The sequence below is a fragment of the Drosophila simulans genome, chromosome 2L (assembly GCF_016746395.2).
Source record: "Drosophila simulans strain w501 chromosome 2L, Prin_Dsim_3.1, whole genome shotgun sequence".
Classification (NCBI taxonomy): Eukaryota; Metazoa; Arthropoda; class Insecta; order Diptera; family Drosophilidae; genus Drosophila; species Drosophila simulans.
Window position 1 is genome coordinate 627,051 of NC_052520.2, and position 22,873 is coordinate 649,923.

Sequence of the window (22,873 nt, forward strand, 5' to 3'; positions counted from 1 at the left end):
TATCCGTGGAGTCACTTCATGGGAAATAATTGCCTCGCAATGAGTCATCATAGTCCAATCTCGCACCTCTCATTCCCATTCACAAATTCGAAGTACATACACAATTTCTAAAAAATCTGGTTTTATTCTACGTTTAGAGTAGCTCCGCGTTCCTTAAACAGATGGGCATCTACTGTGGACTAATCTTTTGGCTTAGACGATAATACAAAAGTGTCTCATTGCAATGAGATTGGAACTTCTACTGCATCTTTCAGTGGTCTTGGTCCGCTTTGATCATCATCGGTGGAGTATTGATTGGACGACTTCTATCAGGCTCTGCAGACCGAACATGTAGTTCTCGTCCGGCAAGCCATGTTCTGCCGGGTAAACATGAGCAAAGTCGATCATTTTGACCCGCACCCAACTGGCGGGGTCATCTTCATTTTGGTGGTAGCCGTTTATCAAGGACTGGCTTTTTGGGGGATCGGCCAGTCTTGAATAGTCGTAGCAGATGAGCAAAGAACTGGCATAGAAATGCAGCAGGCGCTGCCGTTGAAACCACGCTAGGATTTCCTGCAGCTGGCGGAGTACTTCCTTTAAAAGCAACTCACAGCCCGCTCTCCTGCTCTTGGAATCACTTGTGCTGGCATTGAAATACAGAGCCATAGTCTGCTTGAATCCCTCCACATTCAAGCTCTTTCCGTAGTCTTTCCCGTGGCGCAGGATTGTGGTCTCCTGAGTGTGCTCCTCCTTGGGAAGGTAAACTTGGAATCCCGGCAAGCAAAGGCCCAGCTTTTGCTTGCACATAACGTACTTCGCCTCCTCCAGCTTTCGTTTGTTGGGCGAGGACTCTGGATCCCAGGTTCGTTTACCCATCTTCACGTCCATGACGCACGGCTTTGCGTACGATCGCGTGAGGTCTTCCAGGCGCAGGAACGTGCGCTCGCGCCGATTCACAACCAGTTTTAGGGGGCCGTAAAACCGGGGGACGTGACCGCGGAGCAGCGCCAGGAGGTCATTATCACCTGAAGCACCTGCCTCTGCGAGTGACTCATAGAATCGCAGCTCCCGTTCGCCGCACTCCGGCTTCCCCAGGGGCTTCAGTACGCATCCCGCCTTCGAGTCCTGCAGAAGACCCACTGCCTCCGCGTTGCTTTCCTCGAATGTGTGCCCCGCAACCTGTGTCTTTAGCTGGCGAAATCCCTCGGGCAGCTCCTGATCACTCTTGGCCATGACGCCGCGGTAATAGTCCAGTAGTCTGGTCCAGAAGCAGCACCTCTGAAGGCGGCGATCGGAATGCCTTTGCAAATCTCGCACAGAAAATGTAGCGCGCACTTACCGCTCTGAACCAGTGATGGCTAACCGGCTGGCTACCCGCCAGGTCTGGCCTTTTTGGCGGGAACATGTTAGCAAGATGCAATCATTTTCCTGCTCCAAAGAATTATTATCTAGGTACCTTAAAAAAATTATTTTTAATTTTTTTTTTGGTTTATAAATCTTTCAAACAACGTGTCTCTCAATTATTTATTCAGTTAAAAGTTGTTAATAGGCAAGCGCCACAGGTGGCAGCACTTGACCATGTTCAGTGCTGCAAAGCGCCGTGAAGTTGGTGTTGCAAAACGCGCGTTCTTCTAATTTGTTGCTAATGTTTTTTTGGGAGTGGTTTTGTTTGTTAATTTGACTTGTTTATTTACCTTGAGCTTATCGGCTCCGATTGCGTTAATTACTCTAGAGTTACGATGAAATCGTGGGAGATAGCTGTGGTGCTAGTCGCCGCTGTTTACTTGTGTTCGCAAGGTGAGTTTCAATTTTGAAGCCCGACTTTGGGCCACACCTATAAAATATTTAGAACCTCTGAAATAAATAACTTATTTTTAGTCAACTTCGTGGCCGGTCTGGAGTGCTATGTGTGCTCCAACCAGACGGGCAACACGGAGAAGTGCCTGAACACCATCAAGACCTGCGAGCCCTTTGAAAACGTCTGCGGTACGGAGATCCGCTGGGGATCCCAGCCGTACTTCTCGGAGGGTGCCCTGAAGCAGTACTACGTGTCCAAGAGGTGCATGACCAAGGAGCAGTGCCAGTCCAAGAGGAAGCGCTATATGCAACTGTACTGCACCCACATCTGGTACGAAGATTGGGCGTGCAACGAGTGCTGCAAGGGAGATCGGTGCAACTACTTTGTGATTGTGGGTAGATAATACATCATACTGGGACTACCAACTAATCCGAATTGTTACAGAGTGGCGCTCCTTCAAGACAAGGCTATGGAGTCTGTTTAACCCTGCTCACCGCACTTTTAGGACTTGGATCTTGGCTTATTCCACGCTCTTAGCCTCAAGAGCCTTTGCTATACCAAGCACATTTCGCGTGTTGTATTATTTAAACGAAGCCGTCCATACGCTAGGTAGATTCCACACTCCATTTAAAAGTACACCGTCCAAGTGCCTTGACTCAGTTGGGAAGTAATGCCAATTACTATCCTGATGCCTTGTGAAGCGAACTTTCCTTTCTAATACTTTACATACTGTCAACAAGATACATTTTATTTGTAACATGACGAGCAATTGTTTTTCTTGTACATTTTAAAACTTTTATTCACTTTAACGTGTCATAATTCTTTACCTGCATTCAAGTTATTTATATCTTTCATGTTTGTGAGACAGTTTTTATACTCGTGCATCAATGACAACAAGAGCTTGTTTGATTATTGCTTCATTTCGAATTTTACTGATGAACACGACTTGCGGGCACGAAATTTCCTAGACAAGTTATGTAAGCGAATGCTCAAACATGTACATTAAGTTATGTCTTCTACATATAAGAATCGAATGAATGCCTTACAAATAATAATCTGTTTAATATCGAATCTCCCCCACAATAAAGCAACTTTGTCGTCTTTTTGGCGCTTTAATATACAAGTAATTCACATCCACATACGATAGTTGCTCACATCCATTCAATCACTTTGTGCAGAAGCAGCCGGCAGTTACGGTGACGGTCTTGAACTGCCAAGGCTGATCCTTGTTCATCCACGAATATGAGTGATCTGACTGAGAGGTCTGTGCCAGGACCTTAACCTTATATTCCAGTGGCCTGCAATTGGACCCATGCGAGCACTTGGCCAGATCCCGACCAGCGCCCGATTCGCAAACGGCATTCATCAGAAAGCGAGGGAAGTGCAGACCACCCAGATCCACGAGCTCGTTCTGGAAATAACAAAATAATTTTAAACACCTGATGCGGCTGAATGGTATTCCAACAAACCGTAACTTTGCAGTCGCAGCCTGCGGAATGGACATCATTGCGTTTGGTGGTCAGCAGATCCTCATAGAAATCGTTATAGTACATGGGCGGCAGCTGATGAGGCATGACCATCGCCATCTCCGTGGGATGTGGAGTGCTAGAACTGAATCCGAACAGGGCACTAAGCATTTTCGATGTACTGCGATCGGGCTGCTGCTCCTCCGCGCGCTGTTCCAGGCTCCTTAGACCCACCACCTCGTCTAAACCTCCATCGCTGGCGTACTGACTGGCGATTCCTTTATTTGTCAGGCTAAGCAGCGCCAGTGCCATAATGGAAATGGGCAACTTGGAACGAAAGGGTTTTAAAATGAATTCAGTTCGGAGTATATCCTTGTGCGTCCTCCTTTGTAATTTCGTTTCTATATCTTTCGGCTCTCATCCAGATGAAACTTACCCACGGCATCCTGCTCGATCTGTGCCTGACCAGCGCTGTACTCCTTCTGCAGCTCTGGCCAAGGAGTCGCCACACTTTTATATCCATTTAGGACAAAAGCCGGCTCTCGGATTACCTTTTGTGCCAGAGATGAGAGCAGCAGCATCCATTACGGTTCGTCACCTGGACAGGATGGAACAATGGACTCCACAGTTGACACCACAACAATGGCAAGCCACGCCAAGCTCAAGTGGCCCGGCTGATGGGGTTGAGTCCCTTGGCTATTTATACTCCTCTGCTGCTTTCAATGCTTCAATGGGGAAATGGCTTTAAGGCCTCAAGTGCCGGCAGAGGTGGAGAACTTCGGGTGGTGGGAGTAGCCAAAAGAAGCCTACTGACCCAGACATGTGTGCAGAGGCAAAGGGCAATCCGATCTCCTCCCATCGATGACGTTGACCAGGGTGGGTTTCTGGATTTTTGGTTTCCGAAACGGCTCCGAAACTTTTTCCATAGTATACTTTTGAGTGAGGGTCTGTGGGAAATGCAACTCCGATTGTATTTTACTTTCCGGATTTCCACCACATATTTATACATTTCCGTTTCATGGTCTTGTTTAATGTATATTGTTTTTATAATATGTATAAGTAGATGAATGGTAAAAAAAGTTGTAGTCGTATATGGAATTCTCAAACATTTTCCAACTATGCACATCCTCCGAAGGCATCATGAGTAACCATAATTTATGAGCTCACTATGTCTCCCACTTGGGCCAGGTTGGGTGAGGAGCAGCGCCACTGGCATAACAAGCCCGGCTAGAACGACTGTCCAAGAGGCTAGACCGGGTCAGACCTCTTAGACATAGTATAGACCCCTGCTCGTAGGGAGCCCGCGAGTGTGCGAGTGCCAGTGGACTGTGGACGACTTCTACGGCTTCTGTCGACGGACAGCACGCACTGTCACTGTTCCCCGTGGAAATCCAAAATCCTCCTCAGTCGAATTCGCGTCGTCGAGGCAAGAACAGTGCCCGTGCCACAAGGTTGGACATGCACAGCTGGACAATCTGACATCGCTCAGCCATCAGCAGCTACATAAGTTCGAGCAAGGCAAGTCGGGACTTGGAATCGGAATCAGAATCAGAATCAGAATCAGGAGCGAAGGAGATGCAGATTCCCCTGGTGGCCGACTTATGCTGAGCTCCTGCTGCCTGTCTCCAAAGACTTCATCCGTGCTTTCGCTGTTGTTGTTGTACAGTTTTTCCGCCGTGGAATTTGTCGAAGCGGAAAAGCGAGAAGAAGCAGCGACGCGAAGCCCTCGAAGTGTCGACGAAAATCGTTAAAAAATAGAAAAACACACGGCGACTATGTCACGACGCGCTTGAAGAGCCCCATCCTCGTCGAGGGAGATATAGAGATTGAGTGGGATCCACACCTCAGTGGGCACTACTCGACACCCACTCCGCAAATCAACGCCCACCCACAGGAAGCTCAGGATTCGCATGGACAAAGGCACAATGAAGCGCAAGCAGCGGAGATACAGGTATAGCAGATACATGCCAAATGTATATCGCGGTATAAATCCAAAAACTGGACTAGTTTCATAAGTATCTACAAAAGCTATAGGTGCTCTAACACTAGTTTCCCTAATGTTCCGCAGAACCACATTTAACACACTGCAACTGCAGGAGCTGGAAAGGGCGTTCCAGCGGACTCACTATCCGGACGTGTTCTTCCGAGAGGAGCTGGCCGTAAGGATCGATTTGACGGAGGCGAGGGTGCAGGTGTGGTTCCAGAACCGGCGGGCCAAGTGGCGCAAGCAGGAGAAGATCGGTGGGCTTGGCGGTGATTATAAGGAGGGAGCGCTGGATCTCGACGTGGCCTACGACGACAGCGCCGTGCTAGGCCAACTGGATAGTGCGCTGGGTAAGAAGGGATATCTCTGTACCTATCAGCCAATCGCTAGTAATGACCCAAATCGATTTCAGGTGGCGGTGGAACTCTATTGCCGGACACCCCACCGCAATCCTCGAACTCCCTTGATAACGAACTAAAGGCCTCCTACGGCACGGGGGCCATGTCGCCCTCCAGGCTGTCGCCGAATATATTTCTCAACCTCAACATTGACCACCTGGGACTGGAGCGGGGTGGCAGTGGCCTCTCCATGGAGTGGTCCACATATCCTCCGCAAACGCAAGCGCAGACACAACCGCAGATGGACTCCGACAATCAGCTCCAGCAGCACCCGCCTCAACAGCATCCATCCGATCCGATTCACGCCGGGAGTTCGAGTCATCACCAGCAGCAGCAGCACCAGCAGGAGCAGCACAATCCCCAGCTTCATCCGGGGCTTGAGTTCGCCGCCTCATTGAGCTTGGACATGACCGATGGCTCCTCCGCCTACGACGAGATGAAGTTTCTCAGCGTGGACGTGGACCAGTTCACGATCGATAGCTTCAAGGCGGATTGCATTCTTAGCATGGAGCAGTCCCAGATGCAGGCCTACGGCGGTCACTCCCAGCTGGTCGGCTCCTCCAATGAACTATGCCTGGACGGGATTGGCATGTCCTCTTTTGGCATGGAAGAGGGCGAGCCCAAGACGCCTCCCTCTCTTTTGGTGCTGGACAAGTCGCTGCCCTCTTTGAGCATAGGCGTGGAAGGAATCGCTGATCTCGTGGAGCAGCTGCATCATCACCAGCATGATGGCGGCCCAGTGGGCGGTGGTGTCATCACTGGCGATGTCATGTGAATCCAACTTAGGCGAATTCTCAGCTTAGTTTAACTTAACTGCAAAAATGTGTGGATCGCGGGAAACTGAAAAGCGAAACCTGCTCTAGTTATATTCTTGTTTTCTAGTAAATGTTAATTTCTAAGGTCGCCACACTTGACTACAGTTCTAAATACTAGTTTATCTAAAGTTGTACTTTAGTCCTGGAAATGTGTCTTGATTAACAGCAAAGTGGTTTACATAAAGAGAATCTGTAGGTTTATAACTTTTGAAGACAACTTTTCTGCTTTGAATAGAGTTAAAAAATTGTTGAACAAGATTATTTTTCGTGGTGTACATTTGTGAATTTCGAAACATTCGAATCGAATAGAAACGAAACGAAACGGAGAACGGGTACCTTTTCTGGCCAGGCTCAGCCATAGCTTCTATGGATTCCGCATGTGTGTGCCTAACAAAGGAACCCCCCTACGCCCCTGCCACGCCCCCTACCCTCTGCACACGCCTTATTTGTGGCTCGGATTAGAGGCAAGCTAGTTGTGCGATTTGAATGGATTTCGGCTTCCAGAGCTGTTTGTTCGGCAATAACATTTGCTTTGCTTTTTAACAATTACCAAAGACCGCTTCCCACTTCACGCTCCACACTTCTCCATGGCTCCTGACCAGCCCACTGGCTGTCTGTAATTTCCATTTACTCATATTAACGAGGCTGCGGCTGCTGATCCTAAGCTTCCTCAACGTAGGAGTCCTACGCTCCATTAAGTGGAAAGCTCACAGCGGAGGTCATAACAATGGTGAAATAGAGCAAAGGTAACTAATTCGACATTGTTTTTTAATGAATTGTTCAGTTAGTTCTGAAGTACTAGATATTCTAATTACACGGAAAGATTCAGATCACATGAGGGCATCTCGCTTGATTAAGACTCTTCCGGTTGGACCGGACAAGCTGGATGGACTTAAGCCAGAGGCTTGAGGGGAATGGAGCGGCGAAAGGCCCGACAGAGGTAAGGATTCGGTGCTGGGGGCACCCGGCTCAGCTGGCTTAACACCTTGGCAAGCTCCTTGTGGATTTTGCGAGGCCAAGGGCCACCCAGAGACATCCAGTGGCCACCCCATCCTCCCCACCGCCCATGCTCGGATGCCATTTTGCAGCTGACAATGACAGGGACAATAAGCTAATTGAGGCTGAGGTGGCTGTGGATGGGGATGTGGATGTGGATGTGGATGCGGCAGCGGGCGGACAGGCCGCAGACTCAAAAACCCAACGGCACGCTCGGCTGGCCAAAAAAGTTCATTATCGAGGGTGACATGGCGGCTGGCCCTTGGATGCGGATGAGGATGAGGATGCGACCGGTTGCTATTGGATAATCTTCTGTTATGAGGCCGCGCAACAATGCGCACTGAAATTCGGTTGGCTTTTTCCGAAAGAGATTGGAGAGGAGGAGGGCTGCTAAAAGATCTGATACTGGTAACAACTTCTAAGTATTTCCACAACTCTCTATACATTGGACTTCTCGGCTGCCTGGGTTTCCAACTGGCCTGGTCTGCCATCTTATTGCTGCTCCTGCTGGCGCATTTAAAATTAATCGAAAATCTTTTCTCCGGTATTATTTCGAGCACTCGCCTCTCGGGGCTGTGTGCACAAGGACCACAAACTTTAATCGATAGTCAAATAAGCGTCGGTCCTTGGAGGAGCAAAGGGGCAGAGTGGAGCGGAGTGAACCAAGGATACCAGCCATGTGTGTGGTACACATGAGGACATCCTGCGAGAGAGCCCAGCTGAGAGCTGCTCCTTGCTCGGCTTTTGTGCTGTAATTTCTCTAACGTTTGTTTATATTTTATATCGAATGCGCCCCGGGCCGCATAAACGCAATAATCGCACATTTTATGGATTAAACTCACCTGCTTCGCCTGCTAATCTACGGCAGGATTCATGCCAGCAGCCATGACGTGGGTCAGCCACTGGAACTGGCCGGTTGGGGGAGGGTTAGAAAAATCAAACGAAATGCTTTTGATGTCCTGCAACCAAATAACCCAATCAGAGTGTATAACATTTCCCCAATGGCTTTCCTCGCAACCAAAATTCGTGAATCGAGGAAAGCCAATTTATAATGAGTGTCTTTTGGTTGCAAATATCTTAAATGAATATTACTGGCCAATCCCAGTGCCGGATCACTGCAACCTGTCAAGGCAACGACCTTAATCCTTCCCTGCAGCGGTGCTCCAATGTTCCATGGTAATTCCTCGAACAGCCCAATCCGTTCCCAATTAGACGTTGGAATCGGACCCGCCACACTCATGAATCGCAGTCGGCTCCAAATGAGTTATTCATTATGCATATGCACTCGATTTCCAGCCCCCCATCCCCAACCCCCCGCTTCCCCTTCGGCTCCCAGGGCCACATTAAATAATGAAATATTAAAATCGAATGCGACTGCAATGACTTTGTCCGCTCGCCGCCCTTTTTCATTTGGATTGCAGAGAGGTGTTCATGTGAATAAATTGCAATTAACAATATTTTTATTTTAACAAACGAAATGTGGGGGAGCTCCCATAAATATGAAAAAAGTCGGGGAGGGCACATTTAATTAAAGGCAAATTTAATGGGTAAATATTTCATATGCTGCATGTATGTACATGCATGAACATGCACAAAGCGCGGTTCAGAAAAGTAGTCGAAAAAATTATGTAAAAAATTCTATATATATATACATATATTAACATCCTCCTTCGCAAAAATACACGCAGAAATATGAGTATAGATACGTATTTACCCATATGCATTTAATAATTATATCATAATATGAATAAATATGTAAAAAAATTAACACATTTAACGCGTGCTTATTCTGAAAAAGTGCACAATTATTTGAAATCAGGAAAACCATTTGCTGTACATGGAAATTGCATGAGGGGAAGGGCGTGGGGGTGGAGAAAATGGGTCTGCGTGTATATTAAATTTCGTGTTGATACAGAACAGGAACGGAAAAAATTATGCGAAGCGTGCACTGGAAAAACAAAGGAAATTCGAGAACGGTTCGGAAAAAGAATCAGAAAAATTAATAGAGTGCAAATATTTGTAGATTTTTACACGAACTATTAACGGGCAGCAAACAAAACCCGACGCAAAACCAGAAGCCAAAAACCAGAAGCCAAAAACCAGAAGCCAGAAGCCAGGATCCCGGATTCGAGTTCGGGATTCGGGATTGCGGGTAACTCGAGATCGTATCACATACATAGGCCTACGCAAATAGAAGCCAGGAATGACTGGGCGCAAAATGGCGACCGAGGAGCGGAGGTCCAACCAGCGGAGAAGGAGCCAAGTCGGGTCAAGATAGAATAAATTTGAATTTAAATTTGGCCATCGATTCGAGTCGTCGGAGTCTCTCACCTGAATGGACCTGAACTTGCAGCTCCGGCTGCGCCAAAGGAAAATAACAAGATGGAACTTTGGCAAAGAGAAAAACAAAAAAAAAAGGAGGGAGGAATAACAAGCTGAAAAGGACACAATACGGCCCAAACGAGACAACTTGTCAGTCAAATTTGGGGCGACTCAAGAGCTGGAGGAGGTGAAGTAAGTCAAACCGAGAAGAATTCCGAGGCAGTTCCTCCAGAAACTGGAAAAAAACTAATATAATAATATCTGTGAAAATTGGTACATCCCGGAAATTAATTTCCGTACGATATCTTTCAGTAAGGAACCAATCCCCACTACGGTATCTGTATCTGTATCTGTATCCAGGCAAATATATCTTGTTTCTCCAGCGCACCTTAAAGTGATTCGCTCTGTGCAGGGGATGATTTGAGTGGCTTTTCCATCTTGTTGTGGCACGACCCCCGACCGATTCGCAATGCAAGAATGAAAATGGCCAACAGATGCCGGCAGAGGACATGCAGATACATCTGCCGACGAGCGGAGAAGATGCGGATGCACATGGATTGCCCGGCCCCGTGCTCCGCCACTCCAGATCCTTTGTGTGGTCCGTGTGCGAGTTGATTGGAGGCGAAGCCATCAAAGTGACCATCGAAGCTGCTAACAGGCTGACCGCCGCCACCCACTTGCCATATTCCTGGCCCGTTTGCAGTAAGCCTGGGATCCCCATCCCCACCTCCCATCGCCCATTTGTGGAGTGGCAGGTGTGAAAGCTTCTCGCCGGGTCTTCCCACTTATCATCGAAGTTTCCCGACCAGAGTTAAACGACTTTCCGGCACTTTTGTTTGACTTTTGGCGAGTTTTCGGTTTATTTTCGGTTCTCAATAAGTTAGTTTAAGTTTAACATTAGAATTAATCGTTGGAGGAATGACACTTAGCTTTCGTGTAGTATGGTATGCTGGCTTATCTATCAATACGCTTTATGAAGACTTGACTGTATATAGATGCAATAAACTTTGGACTTGGACACAGGACACGAAACAAAGACCACAAATGCATTCACGCCCTAGTTTGGTACAATACATTCGCGCACATACACGCATTCACGCACATTTAGGTGACTGTACAATTTTACTAAATATAATTAAGATATTTTCTAGGGCTCCCTCCTTCCTATCGACTTACAACCTAGTAACAAAAAGTGCTCGAAAATGGGTTTCTGTCTATTTACAAAACAAAGTATATGAGCTGGGGCCAATATCGCCAGGCTCTTTGAACTATTAAATCCAGTTTAAGTAGTCAGTCGTGTACAAATTTAATAAATAAATAAGGGTGCAGCTCAGTAAACTAGTTTAGGTGTAGGTAGGTTTCCCTTTAATTTACACAACATACACTTAAATCACTTCCTAACCACCACTTCCATGGCTCTCGTTCCATATGTACACCCAGTGCCACGCCCCGCTTAGGCCACTTCCAGGTCGGAGGACTCGTCGGCATCGCTGTACCCATTGGGATCGCTCTTGATGTGCACTAGCTGCGCGGAGTAGTGATCGGATCCGGGGCACTTCACGGTTAGGGATCCGTTGCCGGTGGAGCTGGTGGTGCCGCTGCTGCTGTTGGTGGTGCCGTTGGTGGTGCTGCCGCATTGCTCCTCCTGCAGCTTCCGCAGCCGCTCCTGCTCCTCGCGCTTTTGCTTGCGCCACTTGGCCCGTCGGTTCTTGAACCACACCTGGAACAAAGGAGAAGCGCACCATAAGTATCTTTTATTTGAGGAATTGAAACATTTTTCTAATCTAAGAATTTGGCACTTCCCACCGATTGATATCACCTAACTTCCTGCTAATTTCCTTATAACGAATACACAGTTTCCCTTCGTTTCACTCAAGGTTCTGTGGGTGGGTGGATGGGGTGCTACCTTGGTTACTTGGAGCGCGGGGCTTCAAAAACACTTTCATCCGTTTTGCTCGCGGGAGCTCGCTGCTCTGCCTGCGATTTCCGCTCATAAATAATTTAAGCATTTTCGCTTGTCCGTCTCTGGTTTTTTGCACTTCTAAGAGTTCTATTTCTCAATTTGGCGTTTATCTTTTGGCCTGTTACCACGAACAGCCAGCCTCCCACTCCCTTTCCTCACTTTTCCGGGCTTAATGAGATGACTTATTGTAATTGTAATTAATTGAGATTCCGGACAGGGGTGGGTTTTGAAAAAAGGGAGAGAGAAGGAGCAGAGGGACGTACTATAGGTTGGGAAAACCATTGGTGCGAAAATTACTACCTAATATCAGATATATTAACTATTAAACTATTACATAAGCTGACCCTATCTTGAAAAATCCGTATTTAGAAGCAAGAAAAGCTAAGTCAGGTAACGTGACCATTTTCATTTCCATTTTCCGAGCTGGATTCACTGTGCATTTTTACTTTTAATTAGGCTTTGGCCACGCCCTTTCCCCCTGCTCATCCCGCTTTTAACCCCTTGCTTAACCCCTTGACAGCCTGGCCTCGACCCCTGCTACTTAGTTAATTAAAACAAAAGGCGGCTGTGAAGTGACTTAGGGGTTAAACATCATCAGGAGGATATCTCTGCCTCGCAAGGGGAAGCTTTCATTCTGGCGACGAGGTGTAGAGGAGGAGGAGGAGGAGTGGGAATCCCTTATGTAATCACCCTCGTGGACAGTGAACCCATCTGCCTTGTCATTAGCCCCCAAAGCTACCCCAAAACCCATTCCCCCTGCTCGGAGGGCGGAGTCTTTCTCTCTTTCTCTGCGTTCTCCCAGCGATTCTCTATTTGCCCAATCCGAGTGCAATGGTGAATTTGCAACCCCTATGTGTTTATTTGTCCGTCTGTTTTTTGATTATTTGCTGAATAAATACTGGGGAAACTCGGGGCGAGAACTCACTGCCAACTGGCTGGGAGGAAAAAGTTTAATTAGAACAATTAGGCAGCGGTGGAAAGTTGATTTTGCACAATGTTATCATTTGGGGAAAAAGTTGAGTTTTCTCTGGGAGTCCGGAAATGTTTATGCAGCAAATCGACTGAATTTGTTGAAACAACAGGGGAAGCGGAAACGGAAGTGGCAGAGGAAAATGAGGAAATGACAGGGAAATGCGCTAAACTTATAAGGCGAGGGGATTTCCGCCTCCTGGGAATTCATATCCGAGAGCTCATTTAAGTTTTTTGAGTTTGCATTGAATTCGAGTTCATTTTTGCAGCTGTGTCCCGAACATTTGGAGTTCTACTTTTTGTTTCGCCTTGGAAACCTTTGAACTCTGGCAGTTGGCAACGCGATTGAAGTGCTCGCCAAATGTCAGTTTAAATTGCCATTTACATTTATTTTCCGTTTTCGGGATAATTAGATTTTAGACAACTCCCGCGCCAGCCTAATATTTTGCATATTTATTTTCATAATTTTCATAATTTTATGAGCTTAAGTCATTAAAACAACAGAACAACACACAAACGCGTTGCGTTTTTCAAAATCGCGGCCATGAATATGTGAATTACTCAGCTTAATTATGTCAACACACAAACTAACACGATAATTACCTATGCAACAGTTTTAATCCACAAATTCTAAAACAAAAAACTCCGCACACGGCCGCGGGCGAAAAAAATGTGTGTCGATTTTTACCGCCTGATTGCGTTTTTTCGTCGTTTCCGCTCATTAAATTTTCATATTTTAATTAAATGTTGGCCAGCGAACCGTATTCGCATTGAACCCTAATCCGTCGGAACTACCAAATCCGGGCTTCGGGTAGCCGTGTGTGTGCGCCGGAAAAAACGCGCTCGCTCTGCTAATCCCGTAATTTGTACGGCCAACAGAGTTCCGTTCCGGCCAAACCGAACTCCCTCCTCCTCCTCCTCCGCCATTCCACGCGTTTAAAATCTGACTAACGCACAACAATTTGGCCATAACCGCGGGCGCGTTTTTTGCCGCGTCTCGCTGGCTGGCACGCTCGCAAAAATCGCAGTGAAAATTTGGAGAAATTAAATAAACAAAGGCGCAAAAAGTGGAGGTCCGGGGAGACGGGGATTTCCCATATTGTTTCAAGAACATGCCGACAAAATGGCGAAAATAGCCACGGGAATGATTGCATGCAAGCGGAGTATAAAGATTATAAAGATAGGATATCCCAGATATTCCATAACTTGGAAAAGGTAAATGTTGATGTTTAGACACATCGAGAGCGAAATGGAATTTTAGGACTATAAGTTGCACATGCTGAGGCACCTGTTCTTTCAGTGTAGGAGCAGGCGATGCATTTTTTTGGGGCCCAAAAGTGCACAACTTGACATGCATTGGCTCGCGCCTTGGAGTCGATAGATCTCCGGAACCACTGGCCACTGCAAATATTGCCACAGATTTTTCATCCAAAAGCGCATAAATCGCTGATACCGCAGGAAAGTCGAGGGGCGGTGGAAAGTCCGGGGGCAGAAAGGCCGACGAGCGGCACACATTCGAAACGTGCATGAAATCCATTGAACAAACATACCCACGGCAGTTGATTTTTAATTAACTACAAAAGCGCTTTACGCTCCAGACCCCTCTCACCCCTCTCGACACACCCGCCGCCCACCGCCCATCGCCCATCGCCCGCCCCTCGCTTTTCCCCCTGGGAAATTGGGAAATGCAAGGGGCGGGGCCGTTGGCAGACTGACCACCATGATGCGTGTGTTATTTTTGGGTTTTTGGCCAGTCTGCTGACTGCGTGGCTGGATTACCATGAAATGTTTCCGAAAATGCAGTCCATAGTTGCACTGCTATGATAACTTTGCGCTTCGATAATCGCTGCACCTGCCGTTCGAGCTTGCCTCCTAATTTTGCCGTGTTTTTCCAGGCCCGGAAAATGTGTCCCGGCAAAAGCCGAAAAACATTGAGAGCGCCAGGCTGCCAAAAAATAAGAACAGCAATCATCACATTTTGCCTGGCTCCAGGAAAGGCTAATAAAAATCGGCAGTCAGGGGTTAAGATGGGGAATGCGTGCGGAGAGGGCGGTGGGGGGTGGAAAGCACAAAATGGCGGCTGCCTTTCGCCAGTCACTCTAATTAGTGAAAATTGGCAGCACAAGTCGGTTGGAAACTTCGTCACCGAAATGGGTGGCGCTACCTGCACCCCAATTACCATAGAACCAACCTTTTTTGGTAAATTGTTGACGCTGTTTCGTCGTGTTGTTGGATTAAAATCGCGCACCCATGAAAATTGCTCGTTACGCACATGCCCACTCCCTATTTTGTTCAGTGTATTGTCGGGTTAAAGAACTGCATGCGTCCGTATTAAAGAGCTAAACGGAAACAAACCGAATATCAACTAAAAACTGTTCAAACTGTAAAAGTCCAATTAGGGTTAAGGAAGATCGCGTTAGTACCAAATCAAAAATACAGAAAATAGTGCTGGAAAGTACGACAAGTGCTCGGGGCTGGCTATAAGAAGAAGAAAAGTCAAAGTGAAAGGAAGGGTGAAACAAATTAATATGCAAACTTTTGCGGCTTAAAATTGAAGAAATAGTCTAAAATTATTTAAAACCACGTCGGGAGTTCTGGTTTGTGTTGTCCACTCAACTTGTATGCGGTAAAAGAGAAATATGATCAGGTGCCGAATCGAACAACTGTCCTCGCCGGCAATTGGAAAGAGTCCCTGTGAAAGTTGTACTAATGTGAAAGGTGTTTTTTCCTATTAAAACAAGACAAATTTGTTTAAAGTTATGATAAAAGTGCTTACTGAGGTGTAAGGTCAAGAAATAGGCGGCTGAATGCGTAAAATATATGATTAAAATGGAAAAAACAACCCGCCTATTTGTATGTATGTGTGTGTGAGTGACGCGCCAACTTGCATGGCATTTCGTACATACAAACATACATAAATATGTAGATAAATATATATGGCCATTCTTTTTCTTACACTTCTTATTGGAAATGTGTTTTTTTTTGTAATTTTTTTTAAGTGATTGTTGTGAGTGATTGAAAAGTGATTTTAAGAAGGTAAGTTTATAAAATATTCCCTGCAAAGTGCGGTTAACCGTAATATTACTGAGATAATATTACTGATTAAAAGGGAAAAAAACAACCCGCCTATTTGTATGTATGTATGTGTGAGTGACGCGCCAACTTGCATGGCAGTTCGTACATACAAACATACATAAATACATAAATATAAATGGCCATTCTATTTCTTACCCTTCTTATTGGAAATGTGTTTTTTTTTGTAATTTTTTTTTAAGTGATTGTTGTGAGTGATTGAAAAGTGATTTCAAAAAGGTAAGTTTATAAAATATTCCCTGCAAAGTGCGGTTAACCGTAATATTACTGAGAGAAAATGCGAAGAAGAAAACAAAAGCAGAACCACAAAAATAAAATGGGTGAGTGAAACTTCTTTTTACCGTTTTTATGATTGGGATTATCAGAAAAGCGAGCACTTTATAAAATTTCGCTGAATAAGACATCAACATTTTAAAATTAATGTATTTTTACCCTCAAAACGACTTTTCAATGTAACCTATTTATGAAATTAATTTTTTTGTATTGCTTATCGCCGACGCGGACGACCTTTTAAGAGCTTAGTGAGAAGTGCACCTGTCGCGCCACCTTTCACCACCCACTGCGTTTTTTGTGTAAATTTATGCAGCTTCGGGGGCAATTTCCTCCCCCAGCGATAATATTTGTCTACGGTTACACGCTTCGACAGCCAAAACTGTAAAGCAAACATGGGAAAAGCGTCCGCTCCCCTCGGAAAAAGCCCGCCCCTCCAATCTTTCCATTTTCCATGGCTCGAGGATATAAACGCACTTTGCTGCCCGAGAATTCTCGGGGGATAACTGAAAATTCGCATCCCGAGACTCAAGTGTTTGAATAATGGAAAATTATGAAAAATTATAACAACAGCATTTACGGCAAGTGTGGGGTGTGAGATTTGTGGGCGGAAAGGTTGTTGAGTGGCTCACCCAGTGGGTGGTGATGGTGGGTGGTGGGTGCTGGGTGGTTTGTGACCTCGGGTTAAATTAACGGAAATCTGCTGATTCCAGCTCATTGCCGTTTTTAATTCAATTTCGTGGCTAAACAAGCAAGGGCGAAGGGGAGGGACGTGTTTATTGTGTCTAAGGAGAGACAACAATAACGATAATAGTTATAATACAGAAGCCATATTTTAGTTAATTGCCAACGCAGGTGGGCCCGAAGTAGAAAAAACCCGATCCCTTTTCAAGCTGAGGCCTCTCAATTGTGCAACTTCAAAGCGGCAACGCTTGAGATTCCGGATGATCCTCGAAAGAAAGGAGGCAGTAGGGTGACAAGCCCTTTTCAATTTTCAATTCCTGGCCAAAACAAAACGACAGTGAGAGAAAACAGCAGACAGCAGACACAACAGAGATCAGTTCACAATGGAGTGATGGGAGTGATGAGTGGGCACATTCTTCTCGGTTCTCCACTCTCTCTATAAGTCCGAGAAGGGGTAACATCAATATTTGTGGAGTTGAGCGATCGAAAGGAGAGAGGAGCACAAATTATGCCAAGCTGATGATTACTAATTTCTTGGCGACGACCGAAGACAAATATTTGAAATGCCCTCCAGCCCAGCCATTCCTCCTCTACATCCCCAGCTACAAATATCCCTCCATATCTGGCTGATCGGAGAACGAAATCACCTCGATCACTTGAGCTGCGGGATTAGGCGTATTTGACTTGCACGCACCACGGAAGCCAAGGCGAAAAAAGAGAGGCAGGCGGACAAAGCGAACGGGTTTGTTTGCTCTACAGGTAGAGCTACTGTTTGGCGTTCCAATCCCATACAAACCAATCCGATCCAATCCGGCCCGATCCCAAGCTGGCCGACCCTCGCCTCGAGTGGCTAAATAAAAATAATAATTGTAAATTATGAAGTCAAAATAAGCAGATCATTTAAATGCCGAACGAGCCCTGGATGGGAACTGAATAGTTACGAGACTTCGGTCCGGATCTTTGGAGAATGAGTTCTGGTACTTTTGGTATGCACATAGCTATATGACTATATGAAAGCCTAACTAATAAACGTAACTTAGTTGTCATTTTTGGCTGTTGGAGTGTATGGGTCGCCTTTGCTACCCAATTGATCTTCGACGGAACGGACTCTTTTCCGCTAGAGCATCGGATGTGTAGGCTTCGAATTTGTTCGCTTTTTTCATTTGTTTTCTCTTTTGTTATTGCTGCTGTTTGTCTTAGGCAAGATTTTCAATAATTATTGCCACTTATGGAGCGGCTGGGGTCTTAGAGAGACTGTCCCGAAATCGGGGGGCTCGGAGGCCTCGAGTGGCAACTCTTGGCATGCAAATATGCTAAACAGTAGCAGTCACAAAAGCCGGGGTTCCGAGTTGGAAGCCAGACCTGAAGTTGATTATGCTGCTTAAGTCAATGACGAGCGATGACTGAGCACAAGATTTGCTTGGGGATTGGGTTTGGGATTGCGATTGCTGCCGTCTCTTTCCTCATCCACTTTGCTTGTCAGAGACAAGTTTGAAGTCTCTTTTTGTGTGTTGTATGTTAATTAGTCGCCCCCGTGAGCCAGCAGATTCGGGTCCACCGAATTCCAATTAGTTGAAGAGCTGGGAAATCTTCCCCACCTCGGCTTTTCATTTGCTTATCCTATTGTAGAACTCCTCCCGCCTGACAACCTCGCAACTTACAACTTACAACCTGCATTCTAATCCGCTTTGGATTCCAATGCTCGCCGCGGGTTAAATTTGTCGCCTAATCAAAAAGCGGGCGTCAAATCGCCGGCGGGTTGAGTAACGCCACGCCTCTCATTATCCTAAATGGTTAGTAATGTTAATGTGTAAGTTGTCTTAAGCTCAAGGCTAAACATAAGCCAAAACCCTTCGAGTGTCAACAAATGTCGCACTTGTCCGCCTTCCTGCGCTGCGAAAGGTGAGGGTGAGATGGGGTTGGATGGGTTAGATTAAACATTTGACCGGTTGACAAACATATTGCCAGGGAAACGAAATTTAAGGGGGGCCCGGAATCCCCTGCCCGTAGCCCGGAAAGCGTGGGTAATCCTCATCAAAGACGCGAAATAGCCACCCATCAATGCACCAAAATGTGAACAAATTAAATTGTCAACTTTTGTCGTCACTTTCTTCCTTGGTGACCTCTCAATTTGTTTGTTTGTTGTTGGGTTTCCTCGACACTAATGGACTTTGAATCACAATTGCCGATGTTAAAGGGATGGTTCATCCCCCGGGGTGGGATTTACAAGGGCGCAGAAGGCGGAATCCCTGCATATTTACATTACCAATGATACGATTCAGCAGGGGCAACCACCGACGAGCAAATAACCATCACCATCCGTTTAAACATGCGGTTGTATCCCGAGTCCCATTACCCAAATTAAGTGAATCATTGGGATTGGCATTGTTTTGCTTTCGCTGGCGAAGAAGCCCCTCAAAATGTACGCCGCTGACAACTAAATAAACAAGTAGAAGTTCTCAGAGGGAGAATCTCGCTGGAGAGAATAGAGATGCCAGAGATTCGGATTCGGAATCTGATTCTGGTTAAGTGGAGTGGTGTGGAGAGGAGTGTGAGGAGCGGGGGTGTAGCACTCAATTGGTTTCACGCGGGGAATTAAAACGAGCGTGAAATTAGAGCCAAATAGTAGAAAAGAATGTTAAACAGAGAGTGTGGGCGGCAGCTAGGAAGAACACAGTGATCAAAAGCTAAAGTTAAGCATTGAATGTTGACAATGGTAGCAAAGCGGGCCTAAAGAAAATTACTTTTAAGGTCCATAATGTTCAACATTAAAAATAGTTTTGCCCCCTTTTTTACACCTTCTTCCGCATTCAAAATTAGAAGCTTTAAACTCACCTCAACTCGTTCCTCTTTGAGATCCACCTTGAGTGCAAGTTGCTCCCTGAGCACCACATCTGGGTAGTGGGTTTTGTCGAAGGTGGCCTCCAGTTGCTCCAACTGCTCCTCCGTGAAGATGGTGCGATGGCGACGCTTCCTCTTCGGCGGAGGTCCATGACCCAGATGGCTGAGGTGGTGCTGTCCGTGGTGGTGGGCGCCCAGATGTGGGTGGTGCGGGTGCCCATGGGGGTGGTGCGGATGGTGCCCGTGACCCGACAATCCAGCGGCTGCTCCACTCACATGCGCCTGCATCTGAGCAGCGGCCACATGCGCCACCGCAGCAGCGTGCATGTAGTTTGGATAGAAGTTGGGGTACGCCACTGCAGGGAAAACAAAAGGAAAATTCATTATTCCCTGGTTGGAATAACAGTCATATCATCATCATATAACTGGAGGAAAGAGGGCCACGGGAAAGGGTGTAAGTGGAATATTCCTGGGTAAATCCTTAAAAATGCGCATAACGAAACGCGCAAAATAAAACTGCCGCCATTTTGGCTTACAGTAGACGAAAATAAGTAGCGTTCAAGTAACATGTAAAACTATTTACCCTTTTCAGCAAACTTAGTACTTGGAAAACATGTGAATATCTTTACGAAGAATATTACAATGATATATGAATAACATATTACAAAAACGGATCTATATCTTTGACCCCAGCTGTAGGCGTATGTGTGGCTTCCGTTTCCGGTTGCAGCAAGCTGGGGAAAAAAGTTGCGCCCAGGTTTTTAATATTCATGTCCTGCGGGGGAGCCTTTGAATGAATTTAAGCGGTATTCTGCATAAATCTGCGCCTGAGATCCACGCTCGAATCAACACAAGACCCGAGCCCATCTTAAAGCCACCCCAGCATCCCGGATTTCCCTGGTTTTCCGGCCCAAGCTAAGACTTAGAGCCCAATGCAAATCCTCTCACCGCAAAATCGAAGGAAAATGGAGAGGAAATGCGGAATCATCTTTCACGGATCATTGCCTAATTATGAATAATGCCATTCAGGACTCGCCTGGGAATGGGAGTGGTTCGGTTGAGTGGGTGAGGATGAGGATGTCAGGATAGAAGTGGGTGAGTGGCTGAATGGGTGATTCCTGACTGCATGAGTGATCTGCCTTAAGGTGATTTTAGAGTTTAGATACATGAAATGAGGTATTTAAAAATGTTAAAAGTTCCATATCAACTTTAAAGAGTTCTGAAGAAGCATCCTTTGAACATGTTTCTTCCTAAGTTGTCTTCATAATGAAATTCAGCAGAAGGGGTTTTTGCTAAGAATAGGGGGATTGCTAGACTTACCCAGAAAATCCGAGGGAGAGGCGGCAAAACCGCTCGCCGCTGCAGCCGCCAAGTGACCCAGATGCAGGCCAGGATGCTGCAGCATGGCAGGAACCCTCTGCGGTCGGATGGGACTGGCGGCTGCGCTAGAACTAGAGTTTGAGTTTGGCGAGGCGGGAGACTCGGCGCCACTTCTCTTCAGACCCAAACTGATGCCATTCGAGGTGAGTCCATTTTGGTTGCTATTGCTGCTGATGTGGCTGCCTTGGCTTGGAGCGGTCCCTCCACCCTGTTGACGAGAGCCCAAAATGCTGTCAATGGTGAAGAGAGACGCGGCGGCGGCTCCTCCTCTTCTTTCCTCTTCCAGAATGGTGACACCCGACTGGCTGCCATCATCGGAGGACGGAGTTTGACTTTGGGACTGCTGGTGTTGGGCGTGCTGCTGCTGGAGGACCGACTGCAATCGCTGGCCCAAGTAGCCGCATTGCTGCGAGTTCAGGAGCATGGCAGTGGTCAGGTGATAGGCGGCCGTGTTGCCAGGAGATCGCGAGATCTGCCTTGGAGGCTGCTGCTGCTCGCCGAGATCGCTGGGCGACCTTTTGAGGGTGTAACCCGCCGGCGGGGAATTTGTTTCGACCATTTGTGCCAGCATAGATCCAGCCGGAGGGGGCGTAGGCGGCGGGGAGGGGCTGGGCGTGCTCACGACGGTGATCTTGAACTTGGCCTTCGAGGGCGGAATGTCGGGCGTGGTGCTGGGAGTGGTGGTAGTGCCTCCACCGCCTCCTCCAGGGGTCCACAGTGAGGAGAGAATTTTGAAGAAGTCCTTGAAGCTTTCGAGTAGGAAAATGTCTTCCCCACTGATTTTTTTTAAAGAAGCGACTTTTTTGAAGCACTAAGCGCCTTTAAATTTCTTATAATCCACTAATGATGGCAATGTTGGGAATATGAAGTCTACGTTTTTTTTTCACTGGATTGGTGTGATTTGAACGATGCCAAGTTCACTAAACCGCACTAGAAACACGCACTGCAATCGCGTCGTGATTTTATATTTAATTATTTCCACAGGTTTTCAGCCACCGGGAACCCTTCTTGTCCGCTCGAGCTGCGAAAGTGTTGTGAGAGCGTTCCGCCCGACAAGTTGTCGATTGAGTAGTCGTTAGGCCAGTTCCTCGACAGATATAGATACAGACTCTCAGATGCCAGATACAAACTCACATCTGCTCTCTCGTTTAGCGGACATTTTTCGACGTTGGCCAATGAAATCGGGGTGAAGCCACGCCCTCAACGCTACCATATTGCTTGGCAATGCTCTCTGCCTTCGAACGTCTCTCTCTCTATCCGCCCTCCCTTTCTTGCCGTCCCTCTATATCTCTTTCTCTCGCTCTTGCTGGTGGTGGTTGATGGTGTCGGGCCCCCATCTTGCAGTGTTCCAGGTTGAAGGCTGGCAGGAGGTCCAGGATAAAGATGGCGCTACAGAGATAATGTCCCATTCACCAGACCCCTCCTATTCCCCCCAATTCACACCAATGCTCTCATATATTTTTTGTATTTTTGCGCTCTCTACTTACTTTCTTTGGCCACTGACAGTTATTTATACAGATAAAGTCATCACTGACAGACCCCGCGGCCCCCACAGAAAGAGATAGCTGTCGAGGGAGCGATAGAGAAGGGAAGCGGGTGCGGGTGCGCAGGAGATGGCAACAGAAGCTCTCTCGCTTTCACTCAGAGTGAGTGGCAGGGGTAGCATAAAAATGTTGATGGAAATTATGGGTGGCAAAAAGCCTGACGCTCTCTTCTCGCGTTCAGGGGATTCTGATACTCCACTGCCTCTGCCGGCGCCGTATCTTAAGAAGATAATGACTAAATTAATGCTTTTATGTTTCTGGCAACACATAAACATCATTATGCGCTCAATCCGCCCACGGAGAAGCGCTGCTCTTGCTCTTTCTCCCTTTGCCAGCTTTATCTTTATCATCTCCATTCTTGCAGACGTTGG

The 22,873-nt window shown here is 46.8% G+C and overlaps 5 protein-coding genes across 5 annotated transcripts; 2 read left to right on the plus strand and 3 right to left on the minus strand.

The window, feature by feature from the left end:
* Positions 1-104: 104 nt before the first annotated feature.
* Positions 105-1,358, minus strand: LOC6740745 (inositol polyphosphate multikinase). The gene has a single exon (XM_002077501.4). It carries the CDS (start codon positions 1,210-1,212, stop codon positions 277-279), a length of 936 nt encoding a protein of 311 aa, XP_002077537.2. The 5' UTR covers positions 1,213-1,358; the 3' UTR covers positions 105-276.
* A 198-nt stretch (positions 1,359-1,556) lies between these two features.
* LOC6730477 lies at positions 1,557-2,904 on the plus strand. The gene is made up of 3 exons (XM_002077622.4): positions 1,557-1,776; positions 1,858-2,168; positions 2,222-2,904. The coding sequence occupies exons 1-3, from the start codon at positions 1,719-1,721 to the stop codon at positions 2,312-2,314; spliced, it is 462 nt and encodes a 153-aa protein (XP_002077658.1). The 5' UTR covers positions 1,557-1,718; the 3' UTR covers positions 2,315-2,904.
* Positions 2,682-4,356, minus strand: LOC6730478. The gene is made up of 3 exons (XM_002077623.4): positions 3,680-4,356; positions 3,247-3,570; positions 2,682-3,188 (listed from the first exon to the last, which is right to left on the minus strand). Exons 1-3 carry the CDS (start codon positions 3,764-3,766, stop codon positions 2,943-2,945), a joined length of 657 nt encoding a protein of 218 aa, XP_002077659.1. The 5' UTR covers positions 3,767-4,356; the 3' UTR covers positions 2,682-2,942.
* Positions 4,357-4,525: 169 nt separating this feature from the next.
* LOC6730479 (homeobox protein orthopedia) lies at positions 4,526-6,657 on the plus strand. Its single transcript, XM_002077624.4, has 3 exons — positions 4,526-5,194; positions 5,312-5,577; positions 5,640-6,657. The coding sequence occupies exons 1-3, from the start codon at positions 5,154-5,156 to the stop codon at positions 6,398-6,400; spliced, it is 1,068 nt and encodes a 355-aa protein (XP_002077660.1). The 5' UTR covers positions 4,526-5,153; the 3' UTR covers positions 6,401-6,657.
* Positions 6,658-10,584: 3,927 nt separating this feature from the next.
* LOC6730480 (homeobox protein goosecoid) lies at positions 10,585-22,075 on the minus strand. The gene is made up of 3 exons (XM_002077625.4): positions 20,899-22,075; positions 19,573-19,934; positions 10,585-11,478 (listed from the first exon to the last, which is right to left on the minus strand). The coding sequence occupies exons 1-3, from the start codon at positions 21,527-21,529 to the stop codon at positions 11,212-11,214; spliced, it is 1,260 nt and encodes a 419-aa protein (XP_002077661.2). The 5' UTR covers positions 21,530-22,075; the 3' UTR covers positions 10,585-11,211.
* Positions 22,076-22,873: the final 798 nt, after the last annotated feature.

Excerpts from the sequence above, each read along its gene's own strand:
- LOC6740745 (XM_002077501.4), bottom strand. The coding sequence starts at position 1,212 with ATGGCCAAGAGTGATCAGGAGCTGCCCGAGGGATTTCGCCAGCTAAAG.
- LOC6730477 (XM_002077622.4), top strand. The coding sequence starts at position 1,719 with ATGAAATCGTGGGAGATAGCTGTGGTGCTAGTCGCCGCTGTTTACTTG. Across the intron at positions 1,777-1,857 it reads TGTTTACTTGTGTTCGCAAG|TCAACTTCGTGGCCGGTCTG; the intron begins GTGAGTTTCAAT and ends ACTTATTTTTAG. Across the intron at positions 2,169-2,221 it reads GGTGCAACTACTTTGTGATT|AGTGGCGCTCCTTCAAGACA; the intron begins GTGGGTAGATAA and ends GAATTGTTACAG.
- LOC6730478 (XM_002077623.4), bottom strand. The coding sequence starts at position 3,766 with ATGGATATAAAAGTGTGGCGACTCCTTGGCCAGAGCTGCAGAAGGAGT. Across the intron at positions 3,571-3,679 it reads GATCGAGCAGGATGCCGTGG|TTGCCCATTTCCATTATGGC; the intron begins GTAAGTTTCATC and ends TTTCGTTCCAAG. Across the intron at positions 3,189-3,246 it reads GCTGCGACTGCAAAGTTACG|AACGAGCTCGTGGATCTGGG; the intron begins GTTTGTTGGAAT and ends TGTTATTTCCAG.
- LOC6730479 (XM_002077624.4), top strand. The coding sequence starts at position 5,154 with ATGGACAAAGGCACAATGAAGCGCAAGCAGCGGAGATACAG. Across the intron at positions 5,195-5,311 it reads CGCAAGCAGCGGAGATACAG|AACCACATTTAACACACTGC; the intron begins GTATAGCAGATA and ends AATGTTCCGCAG. Across the intron at positions 5,578-5,639 it reads CCAACTGGATAGTGCGCTGG|GTGGCGGTGGAACTCTATTG; the intron begins GTAAGAAGGGAT and ends AATCGATTTCAG.
- LOC6730480 (XM_002077625.4), bottom strand. The coding sequence starts at position 21,529 with ATGCTGGCACAAATGGTCGAAACAAATTCCCCGCCGGCGGGTTACACC. Across the intron at positions 19,935-20,898 it reads CTCTCCCTCGGATTTTCTGG|TGGCGTACCCCAACTTCTAT; the intron begins GTAAGTCTAGCA and ends TTTTCCCTGCAG. Across the intron at positions 11,479-19,572 it reads TCAAAGAGGAACGAGTTGAG|GTGTGGTTCAAGAACCGACG; the intron begins GTGAGTTTAAAG and ends CCTTTGTTCCAG.